General features: G+C 32.8%; 3 protein-coding genes across 5 annotated transcripts in view; 2 read left to right on the forward strand and 1 right to left on the reverse strand.

Moving 5' to 3' along the window:
- Positions 1-1,962: 1,962 nt before the first annotated feature.
- Positions 1,963-9,636, reverse strand: LOC108577487 (transmembrane protein 231-like). Its single transcript, XM_017940646.1, is given in 8 exon segments — positions 1,963-2,112; positions 3,358-3,783; positions 4,861-5,140; positions 8,377-8,637; positions 8,714-8,921; positions 8,992-9,114; positions 9,221-9,384; positions 9,498-9,636. Coding segments are annotated over 8 exon segments (1,734 nt in total). The 3' UTR covers positions 1,963-1,979.
- Positions 9,637-9,719: 83 nt separating this feature from the next.
- Positions 9,720-13,029, forward strand: LOC108577478 (centromere protein I-like). Its single transcript, XM_017940635.1, has 15 exons — positions 9,720-9,774; positions 9,915-10,043; positions 10,120-10,269; positions 10,362-10,450; positions 10,560-10,690; positions 10,762-10,942; positions 11,008-11,120; positions 11,190-11,344; positions 11,416-11,616; positions 11,695-11,801; positions 11,952-12,143; positions 12,255-12,379; positions 12,445-12,559; positions 12,652-12,822; positions 12,961-13,029. The coding sequence occupies exons 1-15, from the start codon at positions 9,720-9,722 to the stop codon at positions 13,027-13,029; spliced, it is 1,983 nt and encodes a 660-aa protein (XP_017796124.1).
- Positions 13,030-17,781: 4,752 nt separating this feature from the next.
- LOC108577481 (rab3 GTPase-activating protein catalytic subunit) overlaps positions 17,782-26,419 on the forward strand; it is a 46,305-nt gene continuing 37,667 nt past the window's right edge. For 2 of the 3 annotated variants that reach the window (XM_017940638.1, XM_017940639.1), the window contains exons 1-6: positions 17,782-17,977; positions 18,111-18,402; positions 18,488-18,624; positions 18,752-18,965; positions 19,054-19,462; positions 19,548-19,762. In XM_017940638.1, the coding sequence (XP_017796127.1) occupies positions 17,782-17,977; positions 18,111-18,402; positions 18,488-18,624; positions 18,752-18,965; positions 19,054-19,462; positions 19,548-19,762 (1,463 nt within the window). Of the gene's footprint in view, positions 17,978-18,110; positions 18,403-18,487; positions 18,625-18,751; positions 18,966-19,053; positions 19,463-19,547; positions 19,763-26,419 lie in introns of those variants that run through there. The other variant, XM_017940640.1, reaches the window with a different exon arrangement.

A 26,419-nucleotide genomic window follows, 5' to 3' on the forward strand; every position in this document is an offset into this window, starting at 1 on the left:
GCTGCAATGAATATTTGTAGATTACAAGATTAATAACGTATCATTGTTATACTTTTCTAGCGGCGTTACCAATTTTAACCGCGGTACATAAATTTAATTTAGAAAATAAGTATTTTCTAAGACGGACGAAGAAAACAGAATAATTTGTTGTAATTGTTTTGAAATACCGTTTAACGTTTGCATACATTTAAACCAATTAACTGCAACGATGATAAATGTGTTCAAGAAAATAACGACTGATCATGTGCCTTGTATGCCGTGCAAACGAAAAGAATTTTATAATAAAAATTTCCTAAAACAACTAAATTCGTATTCAGAACATACTGTTTGATATATAAATATTCTTTTTAATAGAATTTAATGCTTTTAAACAGCTCATCATTAATTTACTTGATAATGCAATGTTCTGAATACATGAAAGGATATGTAATTACTTTTAAATATTTATTTTTAAGAAATCATATTTTTATTATTGTTTTCAAATAATTAACGCTTTAATTAAATTTTCACAATACAATTGTCTTTAAATTAAAATAAATTCAGCTATCATTACTAAATTAAACCTAGCTGAATATGCTATATTTGTAACGCAATTATACAAATGATATAACTATCATTCGGTTGATGGTGGTAAATAAATTTTGTATACCACGAGTAAAGGATAAAATTTTGTATAAAGTACAAAACGATTGAATAAATGCATTTGCGTACATTGAGATGTATTGAAAACCTAACTTAAGTAAGAATGATGAAAATGTGGCAAATAAAGTATACCGAATGAAAGCCATGTATATCATGTTAATGAAAATCATATAAAGATGAGAAGAATGTGAGCATCGAATATTATGATAGGCAAACAGTTATATACAGCGATGTATTATAAGATAAGAAATTTTTTATTCAATTACATTCTACCTGTAATGTTGGATAAGTAATGCTAATAATTAATAATACTTGAAATTGCAAATTGTAAATGATATTTTACCTAGTTGTTAAGTGAAGTAAATATGGCAATATTTGTATTGAATTATAATTATTGTATATTTATATTGAATTATAATTGGTACAGAATGTTTTAGATATCCACGTAATACATCATAAAATAACGTTAATTTCAGAATAGTGGAAATTATTACACTATGTTGTACTATATTAAAAATTGGCTGCATGATAAGAAATAAAATTCTTTTTATAAATGTCAATCATTGCAATATAAAAATTGATGCGTGTTTCTGTGGTATCACGTCTTCAAGAAACTAGAACTTCAAATAAAGAATTAAATACCGGACAAAAAGACTATGTTTTCCCTCCCCAATTTGAAAAAACTACAATTATTGTAACTATAACATCACCATATTAAATTTCATTCCTTTCGCACTCATCAAAGTTAACTAACTTTATCGTTACACCCCACGATGTTCTGGTCACTTTGTAACATAAATTATTCAATTATCTTGATGAAAATTTAATTTTTCTTACATTGCTAATTCTTACCATTATATCTGAATAGAATAAAAGAAAATAGAGGAATCAGAAAGACATCTTTGCGTAACAGAATAACAAAAATATTTATAAATACTTTTGGTTAACCGTATAAGAATTACAAAAGGTTCTTCATCTGTACGGTATGTTTATTGTTCATACCAGTGTCGTGACAATTTTACAATCATCCATCCTTTATGAAATTAGTAAACAAACTACTAACGCTCAAACTGGATCGCTATCGTTTTAACTTCAATTGGTAATCAACAAATTCTAAAAGTCCTTGTTGAAGACCACGTCTCTCGTTTCTTTCTCAAGTACTGTACATTCTACTCTTTCTTTTATAAAAGCATTATTTAATGCGATTATAATACAATTACATTGTTGCTGGCATGAGAAATGTAATGACACCGAACGTAGTGACACTTAAAACCAGCTTACAGCACGGCATCTGAAATAACAACGTAGTCTTTTATTTATTTGAGCGATCTGGAGGATCAACCCTCCGCGAGCGGTGGCGTCACCCAACCATATTTCTCGTGAGTTTTTACTAAACTCCTGAACGATTCTTCTGCGGAACGTCTGTTGAATTCTTTATTCGTTTTTGGTTTCCTCGCCACACGACCCTGAAGAATTCAAATGAAATGCCTTTAGAAAATAAATTTGCATTCATTTTACCCCTTACAGATGCAACAACAATACAAAAAAAAAAGAAGGAAGGCAGTATAGTACAAGTTTCTTCCTCATAAGTAGAAAAAGATTCTATTACAACGAAGAAATAATATACAGGGTGGATCAATAACTTTGATCATCCTGAATGTCTCCGTTCTTTTTAGTGATATGAAGAAATTTTGTTTACAAAAGTCGCAAAGTAAGATTTTTTTATATTTCTTGCCGTACTTTCTCATCCCTGGTAGAGCAGAGGATGTTCAGGCGATTACAACAACCCCTAATACGAGGAAATTCGACAATAAATGAAAGAGTAAACAACAAATCTTACGTTATAATAGATGTTCGAAGTGGTACCCGTTTGCATCGATATAACATTGGAATCGTCGGATTACCGAAGCCCGTGCACTTGTTATCATTTCCGGATTGATTCTGGCACATGTTGCAATAAGTCTTTTCTCATATCTTGTGGCGTTGTTGACTTTTTCTGTATACAGTACTTTTTAATGTTCCCCACAGAAAGATATCAAGTGGTGTAAAGTCGAGTGAAAGAACTGGCCACGATACTGGCCCTATCCATCAATTCCGGAAGATAATGTGCTTCGTGTTACAAATACCTACGTATAACTATGTTCAATAACTAATTACAAGATATGAAGCAAAGACTTATTACAGTAAGGGTAATATTCAAAATGATCACAATTATTGTCCCACCCTGTATATATGTATAATTCATAGAATAATCTTTGACTAGACATAAGCACAGAGTTATTTATAATATTGCAAATAGTTGTAAAATTGAAGCAAAGCTGCAACTCTCTTTTATGTTTGCACGAAAACACTTTAAATATCGAATTTTCTACTTAGGGTGCATTTTCTAGATTCTGCACTTTCATTAGACCACGATAATAAGTACCTATGCATCTACATATAAATATAAAGATATATCTATGGGTGTGTACCTGTATGTATAAATATACATAGATTCCATACGTAACAACACGCATGTACGTAGAAAGTTTAAAGGAAGAAAGTTATATCAAATTTCCTGAAAATTTTATTTATTTGAACAATTTAAAATAAACATTTATACTATGAAAGCTTTGAAAAATTCTATAGAATTTTCATGGGAAAAAAATCAATTAAATATAATAAATTTTTTAAGTTGTCAATATTCAGAAATAATATTAGCGACCCATTTGTAAATTGAAAATAAATTAAGATTTCACCTGGCCCTTAACGATGCTAGCTGCAAACTGTGTGATGACTGCTTCAATGGTATACGCGCTGGCCCATCCCCTCGGCGTAAGAAGCTCCATACAAATTGCACCGCCTTCCATCACAAATCCTTTCTCAATCCTTGGCGAAATAACGCGCATAAAAGGAGGTGCGAAAGGAAAGTTCTCCGGGAACACCACGTGGAGAAGTATATAAGGTATATTAAGCTCTCTCATGTCGGCGGCCAGCTCGCTCTCCGGATCTATCTTGTGCAGTCTCACATGCCACTCGAATAAATTGTCATTCACCAGCTCCGCAGTGAAGGTCGACTCGAGTCGATGCTGTGTCCTTTGGATCTCGCTTAATTCCTTCATTAACCGACGCAGCCGAACCCTCTTATCCGGCACCGCGACAGTTCCCTGAAAGCATTTCAAGATTTTAAACTAGATCCAAAATAATAAAACAGATCATCATATGTGTGCATGTGTGTGTATACATATACGTACAGGGTATATCATCTAACTTTATCACTTGAAATATTTCTGCTATATTTAAAATTTCATAAAAATGTTTCCTACAAAAGTTGCACAGTCTTGTACGGTCCGACGTATAGTAACAATAGTTTTATTCTGTTGAGAGGGATTAATGAGATACAAAAGTCAACTTTGTTGTTTTAAATGGAATGCTATATTTTAATCTTAGGACCTGCAACAATAAGTACTTCAAAGTCACTAAACGTCATACAAGCAACATTTTCCAAAATTACATCGTAATTTTTGGTGCCACTGCGAACTAACGTTCTGTTTCATTTTGTACTTTTCAGAACGTTTCACTTGTTTATCAACATATCATAAGAGTCACGGACATTTTTACTTACGTTTCGAAATTCAAAGATGTACTAAATGCTCGCCGTTGAATTCAACACATTTTAATTATCGCTCAGTCATCGAACAGGTAACACGTCGCATTATTTCAGAAGATGACCGTCGTGCACACACTGTAATAATTCATCCTTTCATATTCTGCTGTGTTGTAGGTGACTGCTGATACGTTATATTTTTCTCTGCACTCCATAAAAAGTAATCCAGAGCTGTTGAATCTGGCAACAGCCAGATTTCGATCGAGTTTGTACGATGAAAATGTTTCAAGTGATAAAGTTAAGTGATACACCCTGTATATACACACGGAGATTAAAAAATTGAATATCTCGAAAATGATTAGTGGCTACCGACTTATGTTTATTGAGACTTTTCTTATTTCTTTCAATAAGTTCTATTAATCGGTGACATTTGCTATCAATAGTTCACAAAAAGTCCTATAGTTACCTTTTCATACACAACAGTTTAAATGTTAGTGAATTTTTATAAATATTATTATTAGTTAGACAAGGTGAGAACATTTTCAGATACTTAAAAAGACATGTGAGCCGTTAATATGTATTATTGATAAATGAAACTACATAACTGATGTATTTTTTGGAAATAGCAAGATACCTGGGTCGAATTGCTAGCAGACTTCTTCGACTTAAAGAAACAACTAGCGTGATTGGAGTTGCTGGCGCCTGAATTATCAGATAACGCAGCATCAGCGGGAGTAACTGCGTCGGGACGATGATGTCGACTCAGAAGCCTCCTTGACGGCGAACTCGTCGAACTACCTGCCCCATCCTGCTCCGAAATCTTCTCCGAAGATCGAAAGAATTTTCGAAAGGCAGCTACGACCTTTTCCTTCGACCTTGTTGACATGGTTCTTCCAATACTGTTATACTACGCTAATAATTAATTCAATGAAATTTATTTTACCGTCTAACTAACTGTAACAGTAAGTATAATTTTTGGCAAAAAAAAGGAAAAGAAGCGAAATTGCTATCGTGTGGTAACTTCGATAGATTTATCGATGATTAACATAAAGTTTCATGTACACTGCCGTTCATAAATATTATGACACTAATTATGTTCATGCAGAAAGTATTATGATTTAAATTACATTTCTTTGTTAAATTTAGTAGATACCACATATTAGCAAAAATGAATATACACGTTATATTACGAGATTTTAGGGTAAATAATTTTGTTTAGATCTTAATAATGTTGTAACAACATTCAGTAAGTGTCCGAATACTTGTGTACAAATTATACAATGATGATGATGCTGATGATGATGATGATGATAGCAATGAAAAGTGATAGATAATAAAAATGGTTGAAGAAATGGTAATCAATTGTCGATGGTAATGAACTAATTAATATTAGTTTTGAGAAATTAAAGTTTTCAACAAGTTCAATGAGCGTTACCATTTTTATTTTTTCGGAAATTGCAGCTACTGTTGTATAACAATAATTATTAATGTTTTCAATTACAATTATGTTTCATTGTGTTTTCAAAACTATTTAAACAACTTTTTATTTAATTATATATAGATACAACATAAATACACTCCCGTCTTTAAGACACTGGACTCCTATTCAATTTCGAACAAAATGATACTTATTGAACTAAACACGTCGAATAGAATCTTAATATTATTTATATTTTGTCTATAATGTAAACAAATAAATTAAAAAATATTCAATTTAACACTACTACAGATTACATTACTACGAGGTAAAAATTAGTAAATGTTAAATTGATTTTATAACAGAAGTTTGTTGTTAATGTAAATCTATCAAGTGTTCAGTAATTCACAAACAGCAGTGTATACGTGATTGCAGAACTCTTAAAAAGATCAAACTCCGTCAAATTCTTCAAAAATAAACCTCAAAACCTACATTTGACAAAAAAAAAATAAAAAATAAACAAAAATTATCCTTCAACGAGAAAAGAAAGTTGTGGAAAAATACAAAGACGAATAGTTTGTACTGCGAAATAAAGATATAAAGCCCAAGGTTCAGTGAACGTTCTGACAGCATCCGCAGCAACCTCTATTAGCATTATTCTTCGAACACCACTCACCCTTCCTCGATGTTGTGATCAAGGTTTGCTTCGTTTCAACACACTCATTTGTTTGCGAATCATCTTACAATTATAGTCGGCCACTAGCGCGTAACGCTCGTTTCGTTTTCGGGAATAAATAATTGAAGGAAGAGCTTTGTGTCGTTGGAAAGTGTATGGCAGATGTGACAAAGAGGTAACCGGTGGGACACGGCGCAGTCTCCACCCTCATTGAACAGGCGCGTGCGAGCGCGTGCGAGCGCGTACTTTAGAAGATTTGCTAACTCCGTTATGTCATTTTATCAATCATACTGGTGCAAGTATATTAGAAAAATTAATTTTTGTATGAAATTTGAAATTACAATCCGTATAAAATTTGATTCAATTCAATATGAGAATAAGATATTAGTTATGAATGATGAGTAACGCGATGAAAAATGGTAATTCTATTCGTACGTTTAACGATGTGATAAGCTACAGTTATCCAACCTAAACTCTAAAGCTTACAATTAGAATCCTTCCTTCGCTACGCTCCGTTTCTACTCGTAATACAGGTATGCTGGTTATGGTTGGATCTACTTTCACTGCCTGTGCTTTCTGCGTTCTTGTTTACACTACGGTACGTATAATCTTAACCGTGTGAGGAGCTCCAATCGTGGATAGCATTGTGTTAATTTAGTCACGAATGCTCGGTTACACTGAGCGATAAACCCACGAAAGAAATTAAATGAAAAAAAAACTAAAATGAAAATTTACCGCTTGCACATGCAGTATACAATTTTCTCTTCTATTTTCAAGTCTAAAGTTGGCCATCGAACGTTCAATTTTGTTGTACTACATACAGTAATGTATGACGTTATAACTAATAAAACAAAGTAAAAAACGGTTAGACGTGACACACAATTTTGGTTAATTATTAATTAGCACAGGTTTCTATTTATGTAAATTTTTCGACGTTTCTTCAGTTTCCTTATCTATGTATTAGAGTAATCATCTTTCAGGCTTTCTCTCAATCCCTGTAACATAATATCTGATAAGACATTTCGAAACGGATTGCTAAAACACAAATTAATGAAAGTTGTCGAGAATCGTAGCAGAAATTTAATTTTTGATATTTCGACATAATTTAACAGACAGCACCAACATTTTCACCGAAATTTACTATTGTAGTCTACTAAAGATACTGAAAAAAGTAATGTTGAAAAATATTGTTCGGTTGTCTTTCGTTCCGAAATGTATTAGTAACTTTACACAAAAATATTTCTTGTAAAATATCAAATTACAGTACAAAAGATGATTTTTATTATTGGTCAATAGTTAATATAATTTTAATGCAAATTCTTTCATGTTTTTTTTTCTTTATTTTGTTATTCTATTTTTCATAGCAATCGCCTTACAAAAAAAACATTTCTTCCTACCATTAATCCCAATGCTGTTAATTGAAACGATTTTTCACGATCCAATTAGTTTGGGTTAAATAATCTCCCTTAGATTTTATTCAGTAGAACTTTATTCGCGCTGGAATCCGCTTATTTTAATGAATAAATTTCTCGTTTATAGAAAATCGAATGGATCGTGTTAATATATTCACAAATATTACAATTGATATATTTATACATACAACAATTAGATATTGGTCGCACAAATTTATTAGACATATTACCTATGGATTTGCAGAAACTGTGGTGCAGTCGAATATAAGCTTTTAAAACTTAATATTGATCCAATTTACACATCTGATATCAACACATATTGATGCGCGTAGGAATAGATTGTAACTGAGCAACCGTTTTAGTATGTCATAAAAATGACATATAAGCTGAAAAATTTATTTAGACATTCTGCTATATAATAATAATAAAAGATATTATGTTCTAATACTTTGAAAAGCATTAATATTTATCATTCTAAATTTTAATATTCCTATTTTTATCATAACAATTCAATTAAACGTATATTTAATAAATAAAACAATAGGTATGAAAATGGTAGTTTATAAGTACTATACAACTTTCATTGTGAAAATATAGTATAAAGAAAAACTAATTCAATTAATTAAAGTATTTAATGTGCTACACTATTATTTATTTTTCCATGGTACCACGATATAACAATTCAAATATCTATTTGAAAATAAAAAAATCAAAATATGCTTTACTATGTAGGCAAAAATAAAAAGACATGACAAATATTGAACCCATGCCCATTTTAGCTCTTCCCAAATATTAGGCTGATAATAAGTTAAGTGCTCCCTATAAATCAATTCGCCTTGGACAACTACTGCGTTTTCACTTGAGTAACCTACTTGTTTTGTTACATATTTGTTGCTAATTTTAGCTGAAACTGAAATAAATTGTTATAATATTATAATTTCTGTTAGTTTTATAAAAAAATGTTAGAAAACATTACTGACATTTTCGATTAAAATTTTGCTTAAGTAATTCCTCCAGAGAATAATCAGCCAGTTCAACACTGTCATTATATTTTTCATATAACCCTTCACTAGTCAAGAGACCTTTCTGCTCCAATATCAGGTCTCCGTAGAATTGTATTTTTTGTACCTCTTCATTTAATACATGTGTAAAAACTGCAATAGATTCTATTGTTGCCACGAACAATTGCTGCAACAAATCAAGAACACCAATGTTTATAAGTAATAGAATAGTAAGAAGATGATAAGAAACTTTTTACCGTTAGTTGAAAATTGAAGAAAAGCAAAACATTAAGAGACCTTATAGGTGTATCTGTATAAAACTGAACCTCAAATTTAAAAATGTCATTTTTGCTATCACTGTTTGTATCTATTTCTTGAACCTGAAACATAAAAAAATTAATATTTGCACAAAATGTATATATATATGATAATTTATGTATACGAAATAATTCTATTTTTTATATTATAATAATGTAACAGTACAACCTTCACTAATGTACAATTATCTTCAATTTCGTTATTTTTATACGTTCTAAAAGTTGAACAAACTACAGGATTCATATTGTAATCCCTGTTTGCCAGCAATAAATATTTATATTTAAATGATATATCAGGCCTTTCAGTATATATACGATTTTTCAGTGAGAAACCTAAGAATTAATAATGATATACAACAATAGAACTCTTTAGTTAACACCATTAAAAAACACATAGTATATTTATATAACCGTATATAAAACACCAAAATATTAAAAGTGCTTACCACCCGCGTTATAAATAATAAAAAACGGCGTAAGCAATGATAAAATTGTGAGGAATATTACAACGAGAAAGCTTAAAGAATATATTTTACTTTTATATTTGTATTGGATGGGACTTGAAAATATTTCAATTACTGCCATTATGACGCATTTCCTTAGCAACGGTTCGGAAAGTAAAGTATATGTATACTGTACATGTAAAGTTTCTTTAAAATTTCAAGAAAATGTCCGATGACAAAGAAAGGGATGTTTGCTTAAAATTTTTGCATGCTTTAAAACGTATGTGACTAAGAATAAAAGTCTAGTTTATATTTTATGTTTATTATCTCTTGGAAATTTATGTAAAAACAATGAAACTCTTTCTAACCTCCAATTTTTTAAGTACTGCATTTAATTTATTTTCTTTACATTTTTGACAGAAAGAGGAAAAAATTATTCTGGGTTTAAAGAATCACTTGATAAGTTACAATCTTACGTTGCATCAAAAGGACTAAATGACGACGATATTAATTTATTGGCAAATGTTATTATGAAAACGACTAACTTAGGTTAGTATATTTCAAATGTGTAAAAAGTAAACAACTATATTTGTTCAAAGCATAAACTAAGAAAAATATTTTATAGGTGTTACTAAACAAGTGCCTTTAATAAGGTGTTTAGTTCCAAGATACAGAGTACCTGAAATTACAGTTAAAACCATTGTTATTTGGTGTTTATCATCCATAGGAGGACTGGCTATTTCTGTATCCAATAGCATTGTACAATGGATTCTTGGTAATATTATTTTTATTATACAGGAAGTATATAATATTGGAACAGATAGGAAAAATATGATGTAAAAATTGTAATTATTTATATGCCTTTAGGTATATTGGATCACCAATTAACAGATAAAAAAGTTATAAATATATTTTATGGTGTGTTTTTTCATTTGTTGCTAAAATATGAGAAACTGGTAAATATTACTTCTATATATTAGTATTGTATGTAGTAGTTTATAAATTTTTAACTAAAACTAGGAATTTCTACAATAATGTAATTACGCAATTCTATTATTTTCATAGGAAAAAAATATAGCACATCTTATTTATGTATTAGCAAAACCAGAAGATGTAACTCGTAGAGATGTAATTAGACTATTATATCTTCATCAGAAATATGCAAAATCTCGAACACACATTGTTGCCTTACTATCGTAAGTATTTACTATTTAAAATGTTTTATTTTAAGCAAATTTAATATTACTTCATGTATAATTTATCTCAGATTGTTCAAGTCTTATAAGCCCGAATTAGTTCCTGAAAGATTTCAATCTGTAAATATAGAAAGTGTATGGAAGCCAATACCTGAAACTTTACAATTAATGCTTCAAAATGCTAAAGCTCGTTTAGAAGTTCAACAAGCAGAAGATATAAATTTAAAATGTTTTAATTGGTGCACATTGGAGGTAAGTATTTGATAATGGTACAATTTGCTTTAGTATGAATGTAACATATTTTTCAATGTTAATAGAGTGGCAAAACACGGAAAAATATGGAGCCTCTCTTACCATCTGTAGGATATTTTCAAATTGGTTCTAGTATTTTTAAAGAGAAGGATACTAAATCTATTTTTGATATCTCCAAGTAAGTAATTAATTTTAACATTACAAATTATTTAGTGATTAATATTCCTAAGAGAGTAAAATATTTCAGTGTAGAAGAATTGGGAAAGTTGCATTTAAGCATAGAATTACCATGCAAGGCTATATCCCTTTTGTCTAATACAGCTGGATATCATCTTCTTACATTTGCTGATTTTGAATATCAAAGTAGATTCTCTTACAATCTACATAATACTTTAACAAGGGGTATATTTATAGCATTAGTCTGTAACGTATTTTTCTTTAAATTAATAATTTTAACATTTCCTTTATTTTAGCGTTTATGTTTGAAAATGACAAATTTTCTATGAAAGATATTGATAGATTACTTGATATGACTGTAGAATTTTCACGATACATGCAACAAGGTATACCGGTTGTCAATCATTTCCTCGATGCGTACCTATATTTTAACACAGGAGAACATCAGTCGAAGTTATTGGCTTTATTACAGTGGATGACATCAGTGCCTGTTAGCGGTATATTTTCAATAAAATATGTTCATTAATACTCATATGTTAAGTGTAACTTGTACCATAAAAATAAAATACTTTCAGATTTACAGGAAAAAATATTAGTACATGTACAAAATATATTTTATGAATCAACCGTAACTACAAAATGTGAAATCATCAAAACATTAAAAATGTTGATTACAAATATGGTACATCAAACTAATCTTATTTAATGAAGTTATGTTTCTCGTATATGTACTAAACTTGAAAATAATACGATTTGATGTAAAACTAAATATGTTAGCTCTATTAACAAAACACTATAGTTTACAAATATCTTAAAGCACTGTTTTTTGTAGTTTGTTAATCAAGGATTCGAAGAATGCTGCCAAAACACACCTGCACCATTTTTAGGTCAAAGTCCAATGGATAATTTGGAAAACGCGATTTCAATTCTTACAAAAATTTCAGAGGATCTTATTGTGTCGGGTTTAAATATACATTTGTATAATGTTTTATTGCTTTCAGAAGCATTATCCTTTTATGAAGATGTAAGTTATGAAGATAAATAGTTATTTAACTGGAAATACTTTCATCTAATTAACATAAATGACAATAAAATATTAGTAATTTAGTCTCCTAATTTTATTTAAAATATTTAGATTTGTGAATTAGAAAATCGCAGCATCATATTGTCCTTTACAGTAGCACCGCCTGCAGTAATTTATGGAGGTTTTGTTACAAAAATCTCTGCGATTTTGTCCAGAATATGCAAATTATTATTAAGGTATTTATATTACATTTTTTTTTGCATCTATAAGTTATTTTCCCAATTTTAATATTCATTTGCAGGTATCACGATGTAGGTTTACAATTTAGAAAGAAAGCAGAAAATGTATTCGAAAAGAAAATGTACACGATATCTGTTTATATTGAAGACATTATTAAGGCATTATGGTATGATGAGGTATGTAAATGCTGTACTAATGTGCTACAAAAGATTTATCATTAAATTTTTGCGTTTAACAATTACATTTTCTGATACATATTTGCATTCAGCCATTCAAGAAGAAAAGAAACAAATATTTTTTAAGAAATGTTCCCAAGGAAGTTCTGAAAGATTTGGAACGTTTCGATTTAAACTGCCGTTTAAATATTAGTAATCATCATGCAATTTTACCTTATAAGTATATACTGAACATAGCAGGGTTCGATATACTCACAAAAAAAGTAAGAAATAACACATCATTATATTCTTAATAAAATTTTTGAAAAGAAAATTGAAATATGTAACAATAAACTTGTTCTTAATATTGAATAATACATTTTTAATTATAAAAGTTTTAAGGATGGTGTAATATTTTACAGGATGCTAGGAACATAGCTTCGCATTGTATTCCAAGTGTAAATACATTTATTGATGTATTTCGAAGTTAATAAAAAACTTGATGTATTTCGAAGATAATAAATTTAAATATAAAAATGTATGTATGTATTACTACAGAGAAGGTATGAGATAGACCAATCACATTACGGGACTTTATGTCTCACGTTCTGAAATACCGGTCGTGTGAAAAGTCAGAAAGTTATGCTCTCTACGATATAGAGCGGTGAGTTTATAAATTATATACATTTCAACCTTCAAAAATGGTAAAGTCAACAGATGTAAAAGATCCTCTTTTGTTAAATTTACATATAAAGATACATATACTGCATTGCGTGGGTAGAACTATTAACGATCTTTCGACAGCAGTAGAACACACGCATGGGATGAATTATCCACTAATAAAAAATTACGTTCTTATATTTTTTTATTACAGTATAATGAGAATATTATCAAATTATGAGATTTTGTTGATAAAAGTAAGTCTAAATGTGACCTTATTAAGTAATGCTTTTAATTACACATAATACCACTGTAAAATTTATTGTTTATGATATAGTCCACAAAACATTGGTGATTTCATAAAGATCTAATGAAAACTATAAGCATCTATTACTGACAAGGAAGGGTAGGCAACCCGGAAATTCAAAAAATTATGAAACTTTGCGTACAAGTATGTCGTCCGTAATAAAACCCTATTTTTCGTTGGTGCCATAATTCGGTTTTAAGGGACAAAATCACCCCTTGAAAAAGATTTAGAATTTTTTTTTACGTGAAACATCACAAGAAGTGTGAGATATCGCGTTTTATTGCGTTTACTAAACTGCGTTAGAGATTTTTTAAAAAAATGAGGCAACCCTTACGGGCCGTTCGTCCTCGTGCAAACCTGGATGCCACGTGTGCGCATCTTAGGCTCCTCGAGGACCAGGGCAAGTCTTAACCCGGGGAGAGACAAAACAACGGAAACTAAAATCTAAAGGAATTGGAAAAGAGAAAGTTCGCGTGGAAGAATAGAACAAGGTTTGGTAAGGGCTTGTTGGCAGTGGCAAGTACACCCGCATCTCAGTTCAGTTTTTCTTCTACCAACCGTCGAGACGTACCCGCCGAACCGCTGCCGCAGGGCCAGTTAACGCATAAAACGATTGTATTTTCCGGGCGAATTGTTCACCTACCATCACACTTATGTATATCTTAATAAATTGAGGTGAAAACAGTGTAACGGCGTTTCCTCACCCACCTTAGTGTCATAAATTACATTATTATCCATACCGTATTGTAAACGGAAAACTGGCTATTTTGCGATTACGATGTAGCAACGATTTATTTTTTATAATATCGTCGAAAACATTTAAAGTGGCTGTGCAGTGAAGTGAGTTCACCGACCCGACCGTAACATCAGCTGTTGAGGGTTGCCTTGAAAGGTCAGGGTCAGCACAATAACCCACTTCCGTCGAAGCAGGTTGATTCGTGTACGAATGGGTAAGTTTTTCATAAGTAATAAAACCCTTTATTCTTTTCGGATAACGAATAAAAGTATCGAAAACAATTATTAACACGTTAAATACCGTGGGGGTGATCGGTGACCGGCGGTCTCAAAAATGGTAAAAGCATTTAATTTGAATAAATGGTGGTATTTATAAAAATTTTCACCTAATGCATCGCACAGCATATTTAAATAGTTTTATTTCTAACTATTGACATATTTTATGCATATTGCAACGTGTTTTATTAGAATAAAAAATTCTTTTCGGCACCGTGGACAAGTAACGTAGAATTGGTCCGGCATTCAACGTGTTAAACGACTTATTAGTTTATTTGTTATTCATGAATAACGAATAATTCCAGATTATTCTTAATTTAAGACGATGTAACATTTGCCGCACGCTTCCCTCGATTCCCAAGCTGTGCCAGTGCGTTTGTTCACGATTGCGCGCGGATGAGAGTCGAGCGCTCCCGTGGTTGCACGGGAAACGGGAAACGGGAAAAAGTTGTTCAGAGTCAGCACAGCACCCCCCCATTTCCAGGTGTTCGAGGAGTTACGGGACACCCTGTATGCAGCTTTCAGCTCACCATATACCTAAAAACATAACACATCGACAAGAAAAATGAATAGCTGTTGAGAGAGTAAGCGAGACATGGTATTTGCAGGGGATAACGTGCGCGCTGCAATGAATCATTCAATGACGAAAATTTCATCTTTTTATCATTTTCATGAGGTTCTCCCGATGAAAATGAGTCCAAACACAACATAAATCGGACTATCGGCCAAAAGTTTGGAATCACTTGCCGATTTCTATCAAAATCGAATATACCGGTAATTTTGGAATGATCCATCGTTAATATATCAGATCTTAACAAGTTGAATTATATTTTAAGAGATTTCAGCATTTTCTTATGTCCATAATGCTATTATATAATTCATACACTCAGTTTAAGGCAACGCTCGGAATGAACTTTTCTTCTGCCGGGAAAATTACTCTGTTTTCGCCTCATATAGGAATTCGCGATTCTTTTGTTTACCAATAAGCGTCGAATGTTACAATTTTAGATTCCAATTGGCTGGTCTGGGGGCCCCGAAAATGTATAAATTGGACATTTGTTATACATTGCCACAATTCTCGTGAACGAAGGCGTTGAAACGTGATCAGCAGCTAAAATTTTACATTAATACTTTAAAATGGCAAAAAGAATAGAAATTAGTATTGAAACTCGAAGTGCAATTATCACACTTAGAAAGGAAGGTTATTCTTTGCGGAATATTGCAAGGAAATTGAAAGTATCATACAAGGGCGTGCAGGGTACAGTAAAACTTTTTGCGGATACTGGTAGTTTGAAAGACAAACCATGATCAGGAAGACCCAAAATCACGTCGAGAGCTGAAGATGTAAGAATAAATATTATTTGCAAACGAAACAGACGACTAACGGCCTCGAAAATTCGTATAGGACTTACTAATAGTAGACCGAATCCAATGTCTCTGACCACGGTGAAAAGGCGACTAAGAGCTGCAGGTTTAAATGGCCGTATAACAGTGAAGAAACCATTGCTTTCGTCGAAAAATCGTAAAATGCGGTTGGATTGGGCAAAAAGTCACAAAAATTGGACACCTACGGACTGGGGTAAGGTTCTTTGGACTGACGAATCCAAGTTAGAAATATTTGGGTCGCACCGGAGGATATTCGTTCGCCGATCTGTACAAGAAAAAATGTTGCCAGAGCGTATTGTACCTACTGTCAAACATGGTGGTGGTTCAGTTATGGTCTGGGGATGTTTCTCAACGATTGGAGTAGGAGACCTAATCAAAGTAGAAAATACAATGAAAAAAGAAAACTATCAACAGATACTCGAACAGCAGGCTTTACCATCAGGTCACCGGTTAATACGTAGAAATTTTATTATGCAGCAGGATAACGACTATAAGCATTCATCTAAATTGTGTAAAGGGTTCTTATTGCAAAAAAGAAATAGAGCGGGTCTTGAGGAATATGACATGGCCAACACTATCATCGGATTTGAATCCGATAGAATTTTTGTGGGAAGAACTCGATCGGAATATCCGGTTGCACTGTCCAACATCGAAAGGACACCTTTGGCAACTACTATAAGAAGCATGGAAAAGTTTAAAGTTAGAAATACTCGAAAAACTAATTGCCAGGATACCCAGAATATGTCAGGCTGTCATTAGAAGTAAGGGCGTTTTGATGAAAAGGCAATTTAAAGAAAAATATCTATTTCTTCGTATAAAAAATAATATAAAATGTAAAATAGAACTTTTGTATGCATTTGTAATTTTTGAATAGTAAAAACAGTCTTTTATATTAAAAGTACTTATTTATAAAACTCAATCTCTCCTGAATAAAAGGATAATGAAATCATTAATAGTTTCCGAAATGATAATTTTTTATGCGGGTAGGACATGTCGAATAAAAAATAGTTAATAGTTATGCATAATAGTTTCTGCTCTGAATTATCGTCTCGATCAACTGTTTATTCACCCATATGAAAGCAACCTATAAGGATGAACAAATATTAGATTGATTCAAAAGTTTTGTCACCTGTTTTACAATTCCGTTCAAAAATTTCGATAAATGACTAAAAATTCAAATATATACTCGGTCTAACTGTCAAAATATGGACTATAAAAACACAATGCGATAAACTTGCAAACATATTGCCAGAATATTTTGCTCACAAGAATGAGAAATTTTCCATAAAGGGGATAAATAAATTAATGGGTACTAAGGAGACAATAATTAGCAATAAATACCCTTACCACAGATTAATGGGTAAAACTTTAATCGAAAATTAGTGTACTTTCTTTGAAAATAAAACGATAAAATTTTCCGATCAATTTAATGTATGTAGATACATATTATACATGTAGAAGTATAGAATTCTATATTTCGTGTGCAATTATGAGATATTCTGTCCTATACTTTATTTGTCATTTCATATTTACATTTAGTTTTAATTCTAACCGCTACTAATGTTGTAATCTTATTCTGTACTAAACCGTTAACGTTGGTAGCGACACGAAAATGGTAAGGGTCTTCTCGGCCTCAATGCCTCGGACAAAAAGTTCCATAAGATGCAAGGTCTATCTTGTATGTCGTCTGTAGCCATATTCCGTCTGTCGTCTGTGATCTATTCTGCTAGAAATGCATGGTGCTGCTCTCTTTAAGTGCAGTTCAAAAAGAATTGTAACTCAATGGGTAATGAATAAATGTCAAACAATTAACCTTAAAAAAGGGATTAAACAGTTTGTCCGTAAACAACGTCTTTCAAACTATTAGAGTATTTAAAGAATGAACAACGTTGAAATCGAAGATTTTTATCATCATGACTTTACGACGGCGTCAGAATGGGAGGTGTTCATTGCAAGATTAGAAGAAATTATGCACGAATGGAAGTTACCCAATACGAAAATAGGCCGTTGTTTAAAGTCTGGTGATTTTGTCAATTGTCAATGGCAAGAAAATTCGGAAAAACTTAATTTTGCTGGTTTGTTCGTATATATATATATTTGTAGCTCTAACTTCACTGAAAGTAAAATAGAACGTAGTGGACAAAAATGTATGTCCTTGTTTAATTGATAACAAAATTGATGCAAACAGATGTCTTTCATTTATTTCAGATGCAGAATTTACATTAAAGCACTTTAAATTAAAATTAGAAGTGGAAGATATGGATAGTCCTTTAGAAGAGAACGAAGAAAGCGAAGAAGAGATAATACAGTGTCAAAAGGATGCGTTAAATGCATCAAATGATTTTGTTAGACTCGATGGAAATCATTTAGAAATAGCTTGCTATTATGGTATTAGAGAATTTATTGTTTTACAGTCTTCAAAGAAGGATTCTGTGATGGATGAAACTAAAATTAGAATTTTACTTAGTTCTCTTGCAATTGCAGCAACTAATGCCAATTGGTAATTAGAAAGATTGTCCATTTAATATTACATATTAATGCTTCCATAAAATCTGTTTATTCTTATAATTAGAATTTATTTTCAGCGATGTACCTACATTAGTACAAATACAAGAACCATGGCAAAAAATGTATCTTGGAACTAGTATTGGGAAAGGAGTTTGTACCCACTTTGACATGGTACACTTGAAAAAAATACCGCCGCACTGCAAGTACCTAACTGGTATGAATAGAGTTTCTAAAAGAAAAGTATAGAAGTAATTGTATTAGTTATACAGTTACACAATTGGAGTCTCGTGATCACACACAATGATACATGATAATTTGTTATAAATATATGTTATTTTCAGGTTTACTTGCTTTGTTTAAACAAAAAGTTGGAGAAGGTTGCGGAATAAGACTCGATCAGGTGATGATATCCACAAGGTTTTCTTACCTGTTGAAAGATTGGACTAGCAGCACATGGACTCAAGAACCTCCAGATTTTGACTTCATGCAAGGAGAAACATTAGGTGTAGCTGAACTTGGAAAGCTTCCATTCGGAGCAACATTTGATCCAATCGCGTAAGATTTTTATATCCCGACAAAAAAGAAATAACTGATGTAGTCAAATTCATGAATCGGTCAAATTTGTTCAATGAAATCATTTCAGAGAACTTCATTTATTTACTACATGGCCTGAAATGTCAGAGAACGTTGCAGTAGATAGCGAAGCATTTACTGATTTAGAACCACAATTAGCCCCTAAATGGTCAGTGCAAGTAAAAATGGTTTCGTCTCCGGCTTGCTTACTTGGAGAGTACTTAACGGATTTTTTACATCTTTGTAATAATCAGAAAACCATAGTAGATTTGCTTGGGGACGCTATAATTTATGCCCAACAAGAGGATCAAGCTTTCAGTTCGGTTTTCAATATATTTACCGAATCTAAAATACCAACAATTTCAAGGGTTGTTAGTAAAGCAAGCGCAAAGAAAAATAAAAACATAGAAGGACCGATATCGGAGGAGATATTACTGCCGATACTTTATTTTCTTTTTCCTGATGCAGACGAAAATTCTGTGAGTAATAATTTGTTTAAAACTTTACTTAATATTTGTTCGAGAAATAAAAGTAAAACATTATGAAAATTACTTGATATTACAGAAAACTCCGTATGGTGACTTGACCATATGTAACGTAGACGAAGATCAATGGAAAGGTGTTAAAACCTGTGTAATGGATAGCTTAGTGTGGCGTCTTGCGATTGTCGCGGCACATTGTACGCATAATCTCGGAGGAACAGCAGCATTGGCGCAAGTATGGTACGAATTCGTGCAAGAAGTCAGGTTTCGGTGGGAAAGAAATATTCTTATACCTGGGTAAGTACTGCACATTTTATTAATAACCTGCACGGTAAAAAATAATATATGTGAATCATTTTTTAAAAAAGTTTATTATGTATTGACACTTTTATAAAATGCGATAGAATCGGGAAATGAGAAACTATACCGCTTCTTCGTTAATATGAATTTTATTAGATCTAATTTTACATGATATTTTGAAGAAGAACATGCACACAGTTTCACTGTGTATATTTTCAGCTTCGATTTTCTATACTAATATTGAAACTTGTAAATTATCGACGTATTAAAAATATACAAAATCGTTCTATATTTGTCGGAAAAATCTCTCATTGTCAGAACGTACCACATGTTACGAAACACTTTTAATGTCGATACATATCTTGCAAACATGCCTATAAGCACGAGACATTAAACGTAATACAGATTTTGATAGATGCTTGTTTATGATACAGTCTTTGGATAAAAACACATCCACCACTCGTGCACATTAATCTTGACTCATTTACAACACTACTTATTCCTATGATTGTTTCGAGAGATCGTGTGCCCGAACCAATTAAGATTAGACATTTCATTCAAGTACACATAAAACATATTTCTAAACGTGCATCTTTAGACATTCTTTGTTTTATGTCGAGCTTCTTAAAGTTACACATTTTTATAACATTCTCTTTCGTGCTGTTACGTTAATACATAATTACACAGTAATATTTGTAATAACGCAGACTCGAATCGTTACTCTAACAAACGATATGCTATCTATGAACTCTATATCTTCTAAAATGTCATGTTATTTATAATACATCTACATGAGTGAGAGCAAATCGAGTGCTCTAAAAAAAAAATGTCATTGAACACGTTTGAGCAAAACCATATATACACACGCACGTACGCGTACGCATGCACTCACACACAGAAACACACGCACACACATGGTGTGTCGAATCAAAGAGGCATGAGACCAGTCCTGGTAGTTGGATTACGCGCCATATATATATCCATGTCATGATCAGTCCAGTTATTCTCTTCATAATTGTTGAGAGTATGCGTCGAATCGGCTATGCTGTATCGACTACCTGGTCGTGGCGGATTTTGCTCCAGCGTACGATTACACGATCTTGGTCTTTGCCTTCTGGATGAAGAATGCGGTGGCATATGACTTGGTGAGAAATTAGTCCTTGACATTCTGTCAGAAGCTGCTGCCAAAGATTGTCGCGATTGCCTCAGTTCTGTAAAAAAGCCCTATTTATTTGTCTAATTATAAAACAGAATTAGGTTTTCCATCTAATTTCTAAAAGGAACAAACCTGATCTTGTATTGGCAAGATTAGAAGATAAAGTATTGTTTCCAAAGTATCTTGTTGATGTATTGGAAAAACTGTGCTGAGATTGACCATCGACTACGGATCGAGTTGATACTTTTCCACTGTAATGTCCTGTCTGAGATCTAATGTCGTCTATGCAGGATGCTCTGGTTATCGAACCTGGAAATGATAAGAATGAATATGCTTCGTTTACTTTGCGAACCTTTGTCTATTCTTTTTGATAACGTTTTGTAAATAAAGCATAACTGAATTTGTGCAATACAATCGGGAAAGATGTAATTGTTTATGTGAAAATCAGTTGAAAATGTGAAACAAAACTACTAATAGGAATAGTAATAGAAAATTTTATAAATAATAATAAACTTTTTTTTTCGTATTTTTTTAAACGTAGATACATTCGAAAATAGGTACGTAGTATTTGATAAACTTGAGTTTAGCTAAATGGTACACCCTAATCTGGCTTCAAAGATGAAACCTGGTAGAAAAAGAAACAATTACAAACAACTGTCTACAATTTGTATAAATGTAGATTAATTTTTTACTACAGCTTAATTCGAGAGAAGATATTTCTTCGAATTTTTCTATTCTTATCCAATAATTTCTTTATTAAATTGAAACCACTTTTGAATTTGATATTTTTTATACCTTGTCGATCTATGGGAAATATTCTTGGCCTTGGTATGCTCCTGTTACTGTACGCAGACACTTGATCCCATTCTTTTTGAGCGTTATAAGCACTGAGAGTTGCCATTGAAGATAATGGCCCACCAGGGCTGGGCGTGGGTCCAACGGTAGAGCAACAGTTGACAGGTAATCCAGCAATCGGTCCTCCCATTTTTGTCTGATCTATACTGTGAAGGGTGTGAAGTTTTCTGGCCCTTCGCCGGTTCGCGACAATGAATATTATCACCGCGACCACTATAGTGGCGCATATAGCTGCACTGGCAGCAATAGTAATTTTGTCCATATTGGATGTAGGTGAATTTTCCGTCCTGACTTCCTTGCATTGGTTATAGGGTACATTTGCTGGAGTGATGTTAGTCTCTTCCAATGAGACCACGCAAACTACGATACATTCCTACCATAGTGAAGTAAACATATGAATTACAATTTGTTGCAAATAAATGCAACAAGCTAAGTCTGTCAACTACAGTAGGGTATACAGAACTTGAATTTTACTGGATAAAATTTTGCAGAAAAAAATCATTATAAAATTATTACTTTTAATTGTAGTAAGTGGTTATGTAATATTTAAGTTCGAAAACTTTGCCTACCACCCTAATAAGCCTATGCTTGTACTACTTGTTAAATTGCTTTACCTGTGAAGGAACGTTCTTAATTTTGAATTCTCGTTCGCTGGCTTCCAGAGGCGGGGCCTGTTTAAAACTACTATCTCCGAACAATCTATAAATCACTTTGAAACCCAAAATATTAGTCGTCTCGGTGTCCCAGTATATAATTACAGCATTATCTTGTCTGAGCACATCCTTAACTATGATGTCTTTGTCGCTCGATTTCGACTTGTAAAGTGGCGAACCGAGCACCAGTGGCGGTCTCGGTTGATGTTGTTGCAAGTGGTCCTGAGCGAGCTTCACCGGAGACAACGTGGTCCTCATTATCACCACATTTCCCGTTCGTGCAACCGTTGGTCTATTGGTGATTGTTCTCGGAGTGGTGGAAGATGGTGCATCCGTACTCTGAAGTTCTGTACTTGGCAAGGTTGTTGTTGTTACAGTTGCTACACTGATAGAGGGACGAGTGGTTGGATTATAACTGCTAACTACTCCGATGGATCCTGTAGGTTCTCTAGTGTCTACGCTCTCTACTGTGCCTATTCCGATGATTTCTGGAGTCCTTTCGCAGGTCATTTCTGATAGATAGTTTTATAGGATTAGTCAGAGGAAATGATGGATTACAAAGCTGATTTAACAGAGTGTCTCATACATCTAGGTAGAGCTATATCTTTAAAACGCTCAGAGATACAAACAAATATATAAAGTCAAAATTAAATGGTGTTACCTCCTACATTCCTGTATTACTTTTATGCATTATTGTGCATTGATGTGATTGCAAAGTGCAGTTGCATTCTTCTTTTTTTTAATGGAACTACATAATTTTTTCTTGCATAAATCAATTGTTTGGGTTATTCTACGTATAGAAGTATTAGAGTTAGATTATCGAAAACTAAACAATTCACGAAATATTTTAACTTTCTTAGTAAAGCATATGTACTTTTAAGCGTTCTCTTACCTGTACGGCTCTATTCATGCTTCCAAACAGCTTTTAAGTTTATGAATGGTGTTCAAAAGGTTCTCCACCACATTGCAAACGTTTCTTAATTTGAGTCTTGATATTATTACATCCTTTGTAACTTAAAAACTGTTCCGAAGCGTGAACAGAGCCATACGAGAGAGTGTTTAAAGGTGTGTTTTACTTTTAATCACCATTAAAAGAGAGACGAAAAAGGGTATTCAAAAATGTATGGAAATTAACGGTAATCATTTTGAATATCTTCTGAAGTCAGTTTTGTACTAGCACACGTAAATTTTATGCAATTCCTTTCTTCTGATAAAAACATGTTTTTCATTTTAAGGTCATTTGGAAGTTAACAATATTTAACATAACAACATTTATCCCTTTAAACAGAGATATGTTAAAATAAACGGAGATATACATTATACCTATTTATCATAACTAATAACAGTATAAATAGTACAAAAAATTCGTTTAGATCGTTTTATATAAAAGCACCATTTTTGTATGTACGTATTATTACCTTCAGGATTGATGTTGTAAAAGCTTTTGTCCTGCAACTTCTGCGGACTTCCGCAAAACTGTGGTTTGCGTTCCCGACTAGTGACTTGCAGATCCCTGCTTTTTATCCAATCGACGATCCAACGTAATCTGCAATCGCAGACCAGAAATCGACCTCCTAAACTCAGACCTCTAAGTGTCCCGTTCAATCGTGCGAGAGCCTCTTCTGGAACGGTCGACAAAGGATTTCCATCGATCGCTAGTAGAGTTATCGACGGATTTTTTTGAAAGGCGTCCACTGGTAGTTCGGTTATCAGGTTGAATCCAATATCTAGCACCTAATCAAAAACAATTATTAGCCATTATTGTACAACCTGACTGCAATATATTTTTTTCTAAATTATGCGGTCCAATGTGTGTTCGTAAAATCTTACGTAAGAGAGAGAGAGAGAGAGAGAGAGAGAGTGATTACCCCCTCTTCATTGAAAGAAGAAACATTCGCGTGCTCTGTTGAATGCTATTGCTTTTCCATGATTTAATGTTACTATGTTTTCTGCATTTTAATTTAATTTAACCTAATATAATAATTTTTACAATGGAACATTTTAAAGATTTGTTTAGAAACTCACCCTAAGATCTTGAACACTGTTGATAGCAGCTGTAGGAAAGTCCGGAATAAGATTGTTCAACAAGCTCAAAGAGCTCAATGTATTTTTGATTCCATGAAACGCATCCGGTCCAATACTCTGTATCAAATTCCTTTCGAGATTCAGACCAGTTAACGACTCGAGACTTTCGAAAGCTTTCGTGGCCGCGGACCCGGGCAGTTCTCGAATACTGTTTTGTGATAGATCAAGGAAAGCCAACGTTTTCAAACCCCTGAGTGCCTCTGGCACCTTTTTCTGCCTGGTGCCCTTCAGATTCAAATTCTTCAACGATCTGTCCAAGCCGCGAAAAGACATCGGTGCCAGAGTGACTTCGTTGTCTGAAAGCTTCAGCGTGACTAATTTCAATCCCGTAAACGCATTGTCGTTTACTCTCTCAATTTTGTTCATCGAAAGGTCCAGTATAGTCAGATTTCTCAATGCTTTTAAAGTGCCGCTAGGAATCTCCGTCAGCTCGTTATCTTTCAGATTCAGACTCTTCAAGGAATTCTCTTGCCCCTTAAACGCTTCTGATTCGATCGTTTTAATTTGGCAGCTAGATAATTGCATGTTATTGATTTGTACCGCGGCGAACGAGCCATTCTTCAGCGTTCCTATGGTGCTGTTATTTATATAGAACAGATCCACGGTGGTTTTGGACGCGTGACGCCGCATGGCGGACAGCAGTTGTTCGTAGTCGACGATGTCGCATTGCACGGATAATTCTCTGGCTAGATTATAGTCGCAGATACAGGAGCTCTCGAGGTCGACCACGTGTTGCGCCCATGGACAACTCGAGGTTGCTACTACGCTACCGATTATGCCTGCGAGCACCACCAACACCACCCTCCAATGTACGTCTGTAAATATTCCAATTATTGAATTCTGATATGTATGTATTTGGAAAGCGGGAATGTTTGGAACATTTAGCAGAATATTATAAAATTCTTTCTTTAAACTTCAAATTTTTCAAACCGGGCACCGCGCGAACACCTTTCTTTCGAACGGAATAATTAAATTCTTAACTACTATTTCACATATACCTACATAGGTAGAGAAGAGTTGCCTATATCGTATATCCTATCGTACATCGCCGATTTCTTTCTTATTCATGAATATAAACAATATTTAGTGGTGAAAATATGAAAAAAGTGAGCAATGAGAAATATAAACAAAAGATTGTCAAATTGCGTCCTATTTTGTGCGAGTTAAAAATATTTAAAAAAATCAGGTACGCTTGATGTGATACTAATTTACTTTAGCTGATTACATATAATCTAACAATACAGTTTTATTCTGTATCGTTGCATTTTTCTAAAACTAGGAGTATTGTAGAATATCTTACGTTCATTTTATGTACATATGTTTCCTCTGAAACTATTATTAATATCAGAATTCGGGCTTGAAATTTGGACGTGTTAAATGGTTCAAAGGGGCTAACATTTTAGAGTACAAGAAGTTGTGGGGATGAATTTCCTAGGGATGGAAAGGCTGCAACCCCTAATTTTTTCAAATGAAACTATATTAATTTTTCATTATTTCGATAACTGTTGTCAAGCCTAATAACTTTTATCTGAAACATATTTTTTTTTATTCTGCATAGTTACAAAGTTATAGCGATAATTTTTTTAACAGTAACGTTGGGGTGGGTCAAAGATGATCGAAATGTTTCGTAACGAAAGTAATAAGATGAACAATGTCAAATATCTCAGAAGTGGTAATTTCTAAGATAAGTGTATCTTAGTACTTTTATACTCAAAATTCGCTATTCTATCGAAATCAAGCATAAAGAAATTTGACATTCCATTAAAAAAAAAAGTAAGAAAATTGACCGCTGTATCTCTTCTACGCATCCACGAGTCAAAAAAATCGTTATTACCACATTACGTATTTGGTTAAATCCTACAACTTTCATTAGTAACATTTTCGCGTATTGTTTGAAATAACGAA

The sequence above is a fragment of the Habropoda laboriosa genome, unplaced genomic scaffold (genome assembly GCF_001263275.1).
Source record: "Habropoda laboriosa isolate 0110345459 unplaced genomic scaffold, ASM126327v1 scaffold797, whole genome shotgun sequence".
Lineage (NCBI taxonomy): Eukaryota > Metazoa > Arthropoda > Insecta > Hymenoptera > Apidae > Habropoda > Habropoda laboriosa.